Source organism: Haliaeetus albicilla, chromosome W, assembly GCF_947461875.1.
Source record: "Haliaeetus albicilla chromosome W, bHalAlb1.1, whole genome shotgun sequence".
Classification (NCBI taxonomy): Eukaryota; Metazoa; Chordata; class Aves; order Accipitriformes; family Accipitridae; genus Haliaeetus; species Haliaeetus albicilla.
The window spans coordinates 23,994,630-24,007,334 of NC_091515.1; the positions used below are offsets into that span (position 1 = coordinate 23,994,630).

The 12,705-nt window shown below is 41.9% G+C and overlaps 1 protein-coding gene across 1 annotated transcript in view; it reads left to right on the forward strand.

The window, feature by feature from the left end:
* LOC138683390 (NAD(P) transhydrogenase, mitochondrial-like) overlaps positions 1 to 12,154 on the forward strand; it is a 38,336-nt gene extending 26,182 nt beyond the window's left edge. The window contains 2 exon segments of the mRNA XM_069775103.1: positions 6,626 to 6,884; positions 12,012 to 12,154. Of these exon segments, the coding sequence (XP_069631204.1) occupies positions 6,626 to 6,884; positions 12,012 to 12,154 (402 nt within the window).
* Positions 12,155 to 12,705: the final 551 nt, after the last annotated feature.

The window sequence follows — 12,705 nt, forward strand, 5'->3', positions numbered from 1 at the left end:
CACTACCGGGTAAAGATCTTCAGTTATCTTATTCACCGCCCGTAAGTCTTGGACCACCCGATATGACCCATCGGGCTTCCGAACAGGTAATATAGGGGTATTGAATTCAGACTCACACTCTTTTAGTAACCCCAACTGCAAAAATTTTTCTATCACCGGCCGAATTCCTTCTCTGTCTTCCTTCTTTAGGGGATATTGTTTAATCCTTACCGGCTTTCGGCCTTCCTTGATCCTAACTTCAACGGGGGGGGCACTTTTCGCTCTTCCAGGTGCATCGGTAGCCCATACCCCCGGGTACACTTGTTTTAAGTTGTCCTCGTTAATGCTTCCTTCTAGGGGGAGACTGGTTAAGGTTAGGCTCAATATTTGAATATATTGCTGATCTTTTACCTCCAGAGTAATTTCTCCCTTTTTGAATACAATTTTTGCTTCCAATTGTTCCAACAAGTCCCTTCCCAAATGTGCCTTTGGGGAGTTGGGCATATATAAAAATTTATGAATGCCCCACTGTTTTCCTAATTTATATTCTAAAGGTTTACAAAAATATGCCTTTTCACTTTGACCAGTTGCTCCTTTCACCATGACATAATCATCTCCCAGGGGCATCAAAGCTTGGTTCAGAACCGAGTATGTTGCCCCCGTATCTACCAAGAATTCTATTTCTTGTTGTGTTTTCCCTAGCTTAATTATAACCAGTGGATCCGCTAGGGTAGATTCCCCAGGTTCCCGTCAATCTCCCTCCACATGGGCTACTGTTCTTCCTGTTTAAGCCCCCTGATCCTCCTTCTTGTTCTTTGGGCATTCCTTTTTCCAATGACCGAATTTCTTACACAAAGCACATTGATCCTTGCCCAGTCGGGGCAAGCCTCGCCTAGGCCCTCTTTCTCTTTCTTCCTGGATAACAGCCATTAATTTCCTTTGCCCCTGCCTATATCCTTCTTCTCTGTTACTAAATACTCTCCATGCTTCATCCAATAATATTTCTAAATTCCTACCCTCTGTAGGGCGTAATTTTTGAAGTTTGCGCCTTATATCCCCTGTAGATTGACCCAAAAACAGGGAGACCAATTGTTGTATTGTTACCTCTGACCCAGGATCCAGCGGTGTGTTGTGGCGCATTGCATCCCTCAATCGATCCAGGAATTCAGATGGAGACTTGGAAGGACTCTGTTTGACTGCATATAAAGCTGACCAATTTATAGTTTTGGGGATTGCCCTCTCCATTCCTTTTGTAATCCACTCCTGATACCCCTGCAATCTTTCCATATGTGCAGATCTATTAGCATCCCACTTTGGGTCTTGGAGAGGGAAATATTCTTTAACGTCCCCTCCTGTGATCTTATAATGATCTTCAGCTAGGTTCCCTGCTGTTTTTAAAATCAGCTGTTTCTCTGTCTCGGTCATATATTCCAATAATAGCTGTATATCCTTCCAATCAGGGTTATGCTGTTTTACAATAAATTGGAAATATTTAGTTACACTTACTGGATCACTCCTATAATCTTTAGCAACCTTTTTCCATTCCCCTGGGTCAGCAGTAGAAAAGGGTACTTTGATTAACATTGTCCCACCATCCGGCCTCACCGCCTCTCGGAGAGGTGCTTGTAAAGCTGTTGAGGTAGTTTTCTTCCTAGTACGGGAAGATACAGGGCTGTCCAGGGGGGTTGGAGTTCTATCCGAGTCTGCATCCTGTTCCTGTGGTCGAGGGGGAGGCTTAAACAAATCAGTTAGATCTTGTTCTGGTACCTGATGGATTTTATTTGTCTTTGTACATCTTTGTCCAATACTACATGCCGAACAACACCGCCTCAGTTTACCTCTAAGCTCCTTGTTGTTCTCTCGCTCAAGTGCAAGCACCATGGGGTCCTGTGGGGGTACTATTCCACAGTCCCTTTGCCACTCCAGATGGTTTCGGAGGGTGAAAAACATGTCTGCATATGAAACTTCATCCCATTTTCTTTCTCTCCTTAAAAACAGCATTAGTTGTAATAGAGTATTATAATCTGTTGACCTATTAAGTGGCCACTTAGCATCACCTTCTAACTTATATAACGGCCACTACTGATTGCAATATTTAATAAGGTTCTTTTTATTTTCCGTACCTCCGGTCCCAACAATATCTTTCCAGTGGGTAATAACACAACCCAGAGGACTCTTCCTCAATATTCCCCCTTCATTGTTTCCCATTTTATTACTTCTCCTTTTAATACGATTCCATGCAAATTATTTCTTACACCTCTTTATAGAATTCTCCCGGTTTTTCTCTCACATGTCCCAAATTCCGGGATTAAATTTTCCTTTCCACACACCAATTTCACTATTTCGGCTATCTCTCCAACCACAAACAATTCCAACTGTGTACGTAGCTCATTCCCTCTTATCCCAAGGAGTCCAAACCCCACACTCAGGGCATTTAATATCCCCGCCACAATCTATTTGCAACCTCTGTTTACACCACACACATTCCAGGACATATGAGGGCATACACTCATTTCCTGGATGTAAAAGACACCACTCAAATACCCACATTTATCCGATGCACCATACAGGGACTTTCTTATACCAACACCACAAAATGATTAAGATAATCAAACTCAAACTTACAATTACAATGCTAACATATAAATTCAAGTTTCAAATCATCAGTGAGTCACACTTCGTTTGTCTCCGGCCGTACCCCTTGTGGAGTTACGAAACTGCGGATCAGAACTCCACACACGCTCCGCAGCTGAGCTGTGTCTCTTTTACTCAAACATTCAATCCACAGTTTTAGACATTTACACATTAACAAGCATATATACACATATAAATCTCAACATAACATTTTCACATTCTCACACAAAATCTTTAACATTAAATTTCCAAACATTCATATCATACAATCATTGCTCCAGTTGACAACCTTTCAGCAGCTGCAAAAATGTACCAAGCGCAATTGCAAGGGGGTCCACTTACCCCAAAAATGTACCAAGCGCAATTGCGAGGGGGTGCGCTTACCCTTCTCCTGCCTCTTATATACCAGTCATCGACAGGTCCGTCCTGGCTCCCAATACTGGGATGCAGCGGTCACCCCGGATTTGCTCGATCTACCCCCAAGATCGCTGGTGGTCACTCTATCGGTCAGCAAATCCCCCCTGGTTACCATACAGGGTACCCTCCTCCCATACGGGGACTACGCTGCACGCCAGACGTCTCTGTGCGATTTACCAGCTGCCCCGGCCCGTACTTTTACAGGCTCCCCTTGTAGAACATACCGTTTGGTCCGCGGCTTCAGGAGGTTGTTGTCTGCTCCCACGGTGAGTGGCTGGCAGCGGAGGCTCCTCCGAGGAAAGTGCTCAGGGCGCGCCGAGGGGCGTCCGCTCCGCAGTCGGTCCCGCAGCCGAGCAGAGAGTCTCCTGCCTGGCTTGCCAAACTGACATGTGGAAAACAGACTCCACAGTCAGTGAGATTGTAAAGTAGGTATGTTCATTCAGCGCTGGGCAGCACAGGGGATAGTCCCACCAAAGTCATGCGCGCCTGATTTGGCAGTTCACTTTAAATTTATACAGTCAAGTGTTACATATACATAGAGTTTCGCAATACGCCTATACATAGGCATTACCTATCCCCGCTTCATATTAAAATTAGCTCCAGGAAGTCATTTCCATAGTCTCCTCTCAACTGCGCTTGCGCAGTGCCTCCTTATGGTGGTCGTCTGGTGGTCGTGAAGATGAAGGCTGTATGTCTTCTTCATGGTGAACTCTTAACCTTCTGTCCCTGCGCAGACTCAGTTGTCCCTTGGCATTTGTCCAAATCACAAGGTTGGTCTTGGCTGGTTCTTGGAGCCACTGCTGCTTCTTATCAGGGACTATCTCCTGTCCCAGCCAGCCTCAACAATGCAAGCGTTAAACATCACTTCTCATCCCCTTGGGCCATGTCTACCTCTACTGAAACTTCTTTAACTTCATTATAAGCTAGATAATTATTAAACAATTCTTATCCACATTCATATATCTACTATATCTGCTATGGTTTCTTTGGTTCCCCGTCTCAGGTGAAAGATGCTGATTTCACAGAGCCTGCATTTGTGTGCCTGCCTTACCATATCTGAAATGGTGATGATGTATTGACGTGCGGAAAACAGACTCCACAATCAGTGAGATTGTAAAGTAGGTATGTTCATTCAGCGCTGGGCAGCACGGGGGGTAGTCCCACCAAAGTCGTGCGCGCCTGATTTGGCAGTTCACTTTAAATTTATACAGTCAAGTGTTACATATACACAGAGTTTCGCAATACGCCTATACATAGGCATGACCTATCCCCGCTTCATATTAAAATTAGTTCCAAGAAGTCATTTCCCTAAGTTCTTCCCAACTGCGCCATGCCTCCTTGTGGTGGTCGTTGGGGTTCATGAAGATGAAGGCTGTATGTCTTCTTCACGGTGAACTCTTAACCTTCTGTCCCTGCGCAGACTCAGTCGCTCCTTGGCATTTATCCAAATCACAAGGCTGGTCTTGGCTGGTTCTTGGGGTCGACTTCTGCTTCTTATCAGGGACTATCTCCTGTCCCAGCCAGCCTCAACAATGCAAGCGTTAAACATCACCTCTCATCCCCTTGGGCCATGTCTACCTCTATTGAAATTTCTTTAACTTCATTATAAGCTAGATAATTATTAAACAATTCTTATCCACATTCATATATCTACTATATCTGTTAAGGTTCCTTTGGCTTCCTGTCTCAGTATGTTCTGTTCTGCTCGGTGGGCTCGGGGGAGGTTATCTTTTAGATAGTCTGTTGCTGCACACAGGAGTCATGACAACGACTCAGGAGGGACAGGGAAAATTTCAACACCCCGTTTCGCTCAGCGAATCACAGGGCAGGAGTCACGACAATAGCTCCTAAATGCTTGAAATATGTTTTATTTAACTTATAACACAAGCGTGGCTAAATTTGTCATAGCAGATATTTTGAATAAAAAACTTGACACCTAACAGCCGTAGCAAAATATTCCTAACAACAAGGTAGGAGGAAGAGAAGAGATAAGAAAGAGAAAAAAGGAGAGGTAAGTATCACTACCCTTGGATCCAGCGAAGAAAAAGTCTCGGTATTAGCTGTCTGGATTCCTCAGGCAGCGGGCATGCACCTGGGGTTGGTCTCCCCTCCTTTTATACCCTCCTCCAAGAGCTCTTCACGTGGTGTTTTCTTGAAAGTTCTTGAGGAGGGTGTGTGTGGGGGGTGGGGTGTCACTGATGCCCCCTTATCCCATTTAACTTGTTTACACAACTGCTGTGGTAAGGGCCTGTGGCAAAACTCCAAACCTGTGGCAAAATGTTCAAAGCACAACCGCTAGAAAACTTCCCAGAAAGACAATCGCCAGAAAGCCTCTTTGAGGCACAACTTCTAGAAAGCTTTCCAGAAACAGTTCACTACCCCACCTCTGCAGGGCATGTCCTGTCTTGGCTGCTTGCGGCTACCTGCTTGGTTGTTTGAGACAAAATGGTTGCCAGTCTCTCACGGTCTCTTGGTCCCTCACAATGTATCAGAATAAACAAAAGTTCTAACATCTTTGTTGTGCTTATTTGCTAGATGTGGAATTTCACAGAATCACACATCTTCTCAGGCTATAGCAAAAACCTGTGGAGTTGCATGATTTGAAATGTCAGTGGAAAATGGACACTTGGAAGCATACTTTTGTGTGGGTGTTTCCTTTTGCTTGTATGTGTGCCTCTCCAGATCCATTCTTAAATTTTGCTGTGGTTTCTGAGCTAGCACAGCAGATGTATGACACATATGTTTGTTTAAAGAAGCGATTTATCCTGTTCCTTTCCTGCTTCTAAAGTTTTGTTTACTGCAATTTTGCCTATTTCCAGTTATTGCTTTGGGACCATGCTCACAAGGAGACATGCCAGTAAAAGCATTTAGCCAGTTGCTTTTCCTGGCTATGTATCTACAGAGCCAAATTTTCAGGATGTGTTCTCTTAAAGCTCCTAGTTTAAGATCTCTTGTTCCCCTTTGGTGCTCTGACAGTAAGTTAATGGCCCCTTTCAGTTCATTACAATTTGTTTTGAGTTAGCATTTGGTTAGTTTGGTGTGGCTACTTAGCTTTGTTCTGTTCTTTTCTGTCTTGCTGTAGGAGCTTTGCTTCTGTGCTATCTCTAAGAGATATGTGGCTTCCATGCTGTTATATAGCAGTTCTGTGCTTATGTGTTGAATTGCTCAAGAACTAAAGAAAATATCTTGCAAAAATTGTGTGTATATTTTATTTATATATATATATGAAAATAAAAACCTCTCACCAAATATGCATTCTTTTATAGCCCTCCCTTTTAAGAACAGAAAGATTCCAATATTTGCTGAGATTTTTTTTTAATTTGTGTTGTTTTGTTCTTTGCCTTGGGGAAATGCTGATGATCTCGTTACATGTGTAATGTGTTAGAAGCTGATGTTTGGCTATTGCTGTTTTAATCTAGGTCTATGTTTTAAGGAGCCTGTTTTAAGAAGTTTTGAGTTGAAAACAGGCAAAACCAGCAGACAAAAACTATTGTCAGGAAGGTTTTAATATCTTCAGAAGTTTTATTTGTGGTCATCTCCTCTCCTTTGTTTTTGGATTTCATCTTTAACTGATCAGAAAACTCTTGTCTTTCAGGCTATGAACCGTTCCCTTGCAAATGTGATTCTAGGGGGCTATGGCACCACATCAACAACTGATGGGGAGCCCATGGAAATTACTGGAACCCACACGGAAATCAATGTGGACAATGCAATTGAAGTGATAAAGGAAGCCAATAACGTTATTATTACTCCTGGTAAGACACTCTTGACTCACACAGCAAGATGTTCAGAGGATGTATTATTAAAAAAAACCAAACCAACACAACAAAAAAAAAACCCAAAACAAAAACCCTGTAGCCTGTCTTGCAGTTGCAACATAGCAGCAGCATGTCAAATGTTAACTGGGATTGTGGGATCTGTTTTTGTTCACAGGTTAGTCATCATTCCTCTGTGTAGAAATGTGTACGTCACTTTATTTTTCCTCATGTGTGTCTTTTCAAACTTTGTCCTATTTACTTAGATTTTAAATTCTTCAGGACAGAGGCTCTCTTTCGTAAATTATATTTACAGTTCATTTTGTGTACAGCTGTTGTGATGCGAGTTTCCAAGCACTACCACAGTACCAATGGTACAAATAACAAAATATCCGTCCCTTAAGTTACTGAAAGAGGGGATTTTGTTTATGCTTCTTGTCTACTTGCTCAATTCTGCATTGTTTTGTCAAAAAGCCTGCAGAAAAAAAATTCAAACTTAATTAGTATCCAATAAATACTGGAATTAAAGTAGAAAAAACCTGAAAACCAAAATCCTGAGTGCTCTGAAACTCTTATGTTGGCCATAGGCTTATATAGTTCAATAGCACATTTCCTGTTAGGAGAAGTCAGGTGGGGAGTAGTTCAAGACTTGTTTTCCTTCAAATGAATGGCACAACCATTTTGTTAAATTATATTTTAGCATCGGAATGAGGAGAATGCTAAAAACTGAAGTAGTCTTTCATTTTGCTTCAGCTTAAATGAAAACATCAGTGAGATGGGGTTCTAATTTGGGAAGTTAACTTTGTTTCAAACAAAGCTTGCAAACCTCTTCAAGGAGTTTGTCTCTTGCTCCTGTGGTCAAACCTTGAGGACACCATTAATAATTTATACTCTGCATTTTCTTCCTGGGCTTTATTTATTGCTCTGCTGAATTAATTCAGATAGAAAGACTGAAAAGATTATTTGCTGCTAAAAGCCATATTCAGCTACTGAATTATAGTGGTCAGGCTGAAACTCCCCTGGGAATATATAAGTATCTGATGTATATATTGGTTTTTTGTTTATTTTTAATTATGAGAGCTTCTGTTTGTGTGGAAGGTACACTTATTCCCCATAACTATTCTGTCTGCACTGAAACATAAAAAATAGCTTAAAATTTGGAAATTCTTTCAGGTTATGGTTTGTGTGCAGCAAAAGCTCAGTACCCCATAGCTGATCTAGTGAAGATGTTGAGAGAACAAGGGAAAAATGTCAGGTAAGTACTTTACTTGGTGAAAAGTATTATTAATTTTTTTTTAATTCCACGAAAATCTCCTACAAGTCTGTGTTTTGGTTTAATTTTTCCTTCAGCAGTCATTCTTATGCTGATCTCTCTCAGAAATACTAGCTGGAAGAATGCTCTAGTCTTATTAACTTATAGCTGAATATCTAGACATTTCATGCTTTAGTGTAAAAGGCATTTCTACCTTTTACTATTTCAGGGAATTAAGATCCCTTAGACTGTTCTTAAATTTGGGTTTTGGAAGTAGCCCCAGCAGTTGGAGAATAATTTTATTTCTTGTTTCTTTGTTTGTTTGGTGTCATGCTGAAGTTTAGTTAAAAAGAATGGGTTTAAAATTTAATACTACTTTACTGTAGCAACAAAATCTTACCTTTTTTTGTAAGGTAAGTTAGCTAGCTCCTTTAGATACATACGTTCTGCCTTTAGATATAGTAGTATTTTTCTAAAAAAAAAGCAGTGAAGTTTTTTGAAAAATAAAATTTCAATGTAGCTTTTTATATTCTGTTCAAGAGAACAGTTAGCAACCTTTTCTAAAGGTGGATTTTGGAGAACTCTGTCGAAAATTGTTACTGTGTGGAGTAATTGCAACAGCTGACTTCAGTGCAGGGAGAATAGATTTTCCTCTATGGGGAGAGAGAACAGGCCTAACTTAAGTGCTTTGAATTGCCTCCTAGGGAAACCTCCATTAAGGAGGATTGTTTACTAAGCTAAAGTAGCTTTATTTTATTTAAGTCCTAATTTCCTAAGGAAACTGACCCCTCTGCTTGTGAAACTGTTTGTGAATAGTTAAAGGAGTGCAATGGGAAGAGTTGAGGATTCTAGGCAGGAAATGAGGGCCTCCTTGCAGTATGGAGAAAGTGTTTGCTAGGGTCAGTCTGGTATGAAATGGAAGAGTAGATCAGGTAGCAGCCTCTGCACCAAGAACACAAGACTTATTTCTTTCCTGGGATTGCGGCGACTCAATCAAGTGCTCAAGCTCTCTGTGCAAGATTCCCTTTACTTCACAAAAGAATCCAACTTATATATGTTTCAACAAAGATCTAGAAAGAACTAACGGCATACAGCCAATACTACTAATACAGGAGGGCATATCTGGCCCAGCTGGGATGTTTGCCAGTCCTCAGAACAGTTAAAGATAAAAACATTCCATAGACATACTCGTGACTGTCTTCAGCCACATCTTCCTAGGCCTACACAAGGCCATCCTCCAACCTGACCTTGTGAAACTAGTTCTTCAAAGGCTTGGCAAACATGCAGCACAACAAATTCTAGTGGTCACTCTTGAAAACAAATGCCAGGTGTTCCGAGCTGCTCCCACAGGGATAACTGACTTGCATTAATAGCAACCAAAAAAAAACCAACCCACCCAAAAAAACAAACCACAAACCAAAAAAACACAAAAAACAAAAAAAACCCCACAAACAACCCCCCCCCAACCAAGCAAACAAACAAAAAAAAACCCCCAAAACCCCAACCAAACAAAAAACCACCACCCCACAAAAAAATGGACAGTAACATCCAATTCTGACTGGCATGTTTGAAACAATGCTGGAAAAAATTTAACCACATTGTAATGTTAGATGCCCTCCTTTGGTTAAAAATCCACAGTCTACATTACCTTTTTACTCTTCTACTAACCCCTTCTGCACTCTGGGATAGCTAAAGACATTCAGTGTGTATTGATGAGAGGTGTCTTGCAGATGTTCAAGAGCTCCTGTGTTTGGACTGATGTGCTGCACACAGTGTCTCTGTTAAAAGTACATCTCCTGTGTAGGGTTCAATTATATGGAACTTAGTTACTGGGCCTGAAAGTAGCTCATGGTCGCAAGAGCATTGCAGACGCCTTTAGAAGGCCTTGAAAAGAATAAACAGGAAGACAGAAAAAGAAAGAACCCAATTAGAAAAACACAGGTGCACATTCCACAATAAAGGGAACTTGGCACAAACAACCTCAATTCGGCAGTTTATCTTGACCAATTAGACTGAGACAAGTTTCGCATGTTTTAGTTAATATAGCCAATTATGTCCTATGTTTATGCGCGTGTACAGAGTGAGTATAACCAACTATATCTTACGTTTATATGCGTGTACAGTGTCGATATAACCAATCACATTTTATGCTTGTGCGTGTGGACACTAAATGCTTGCATGCAGCAGCCAATCAAAGCTTCTTAGGAACTTGGAGAATTGTATAAGAATGATCAGCTAGGCTCAATAAACTGGCGACTTTGATCATCATATTGGTGTCCTGTCGTCCGTCCCTGCATGGAATTTCTCTACATCTGGCAACCTCTGACGTGATCCGGTAAGGAACAAGAGGGGAACACTAACGACTGAAAAGGCGGGGGAGATTGCCGCGGATGCCGGTGGGCTTAGAAGAAAAGCGCCAGGCTGCTCGAGAGAGGCAGGAATCATAAGCTTACGTGATAAAAGGCGGCATGGGTATCGCAGCATCTGCGAAGGAAAAGGCAGCCGTAAAGACATTTATGAGGCTGGTTGAAAAAACAGAGATGGATATTAAAAAGGACTCGCCCGTAAAGGAGGTGAGCGGTCGGGGAAGGAGATGGGGTCTGCGCTTTCCAAAGAAGAAGAAGCGGTAGTTAAGCTCCTCCAACATATACTCTCAGAGAGAGGCAAAAAATATGATAAAGCTTGTTTAAAGTGGCTTCTACAATGGAGCAAGGACAGAAACCTTTTGATTAGTGTGGGTACAGCTTTTGAGCTTAGTACCTGGGAAGCTATCGGAACCTCCCTATGGGATGAAATTAGTGACGGGTCTAAAGAAGTTAAAGGTCTTGCAACTTTATGGAAATTGATTAAGACAACTCTGCAAGAAATGAAAGCAGATCGTAAAGCGGCTGCGTCTGCTTTTGCTGCTCTCTCTCCAACCACAAGCGAAAGGGAAAAGCGGGGAGAAAAACACAATGCAGCGAGAGAGACTTTTTGGAGCTTGTCCACCTGCTCCTGTGCCCTTGACTTCTGCTCCACTCCCTGGGACTGCCGATATTAATCAGCCATCTGACAGTTCCCAAGCCTCCCTAACTGTACGCTTAAAGGAAACCCTACAGAATCAGGAAGCGAGTAAAAATCCGCCTACGAGAAACCAGCCCCCAGATACCGCCGTTCAACATGAACAAATTATACCTAGCATATACCCTGATTCAAATAATGCAAACGAGGATTTGGCTACTATAATACAAGAACAAGAGAAAGCAAAAATACATGCTGAAGCTCATGCTGCAGCACTCGCTGTAGTGTTACGACCAATGGTGCAACAGGGAAAAGGAGACAGCGGTCCACACAAAGGCCCTTTAACGTGTTATTAGTGTGGTCAACCAAGGCATTTGAAACGTACATGATGTACAAAAACTTGTCGGAGACCTACAGTGGATTCGACCTTATTGTGGTATTACAAATACAGACTTACAGCCGCTGCTGGATTTATTGCGGGGCAGCGATAGCTTAACTTCTACAAGACAACTAAGTGCATCGGGGCGGCAAGCCTTGGCAGCAATTGAACAGAAAATCACATCATCCATGTCTGGCAGATACGTTCCTGATTTGTCCATAAATTTATATGTATATAACTCAGATAAGGAAGTTGCAGGAATTTTGGGCCAGTGGGATGAGCGACAGGAACAAAACCCATTGATAATAATAGAATGGATATTCTTGCCTGCTAACATGTCAAAAACGGTAGTCACTAGAATTGAAGCCCTGGGAATGTGCATTCAAAAGGCAGGGGCAAGGGTGACACAAATTTCAGGGAAGCAAACGGACAAAATTATTTTGCCTATGTCGCTTGATATTGTGAATAATGCCATGATGAAAAATGACTGCCTTGCAGTAGCTCTGATGGGTTTTAAGGGGGAAGTGGACAATCACTATCCCCCTCACCCATTGTTTAAAACAATGTTGACAATGGAACCATGCTCTATTTGCAGTGAAAGCCCACTGGAAGCAATTACCGTTTTTACTGATGCTAGCAGCAGAACAGGTAAAGCGGGATTTGTATATCTTCAGGATGGATCCTGGAAATCTGAAGTCGTTCTGTCAGAAGGGTCAGTACAGGTGCTTGAGCTATTAGCCGTATGCTCTGTTTTCAAAAAATGGGATAAAACACCTGTCAACATTGTTTCGGATTCTCAATATGTCGTTGGGGTAGTCAAACGTATGCATAGATCCTTGCTAAAAACTGTAAGTAATAAGCAGCTGTTTATGGCACTTTTGAAATTATGGACGTTATTAGAAAAACAAACAGACTTATTTTTTATCGATCATATTCGTAGCCATACAACGTTGCCGGGATTTATTGTGGAAGGTAATGCGCGCGTGGATCGACTGGTAGTAGCCAATGCAATCGTCGGTTTTAATACACCCAAACCTGACTTGTTTGGACAAGCACTGCTATCCCATAAATTTTATCATCAGTCAGCAAAAGCGCTGAGTAGGCAATTTGATCTCCCATTGCAGCAAGCCAGAACTATTATTGCTGCTTGCCCTGACTGTGCGAACATTCCAAACTTACAACCACAAGGGGTGAACCCCCGGGGACTATCAGCATTGCAAATTTGGCAAACAGATGTTACGGAGTATCCCAGTTTTGGGAAATATAAACACGTTCACATATCTATTGAC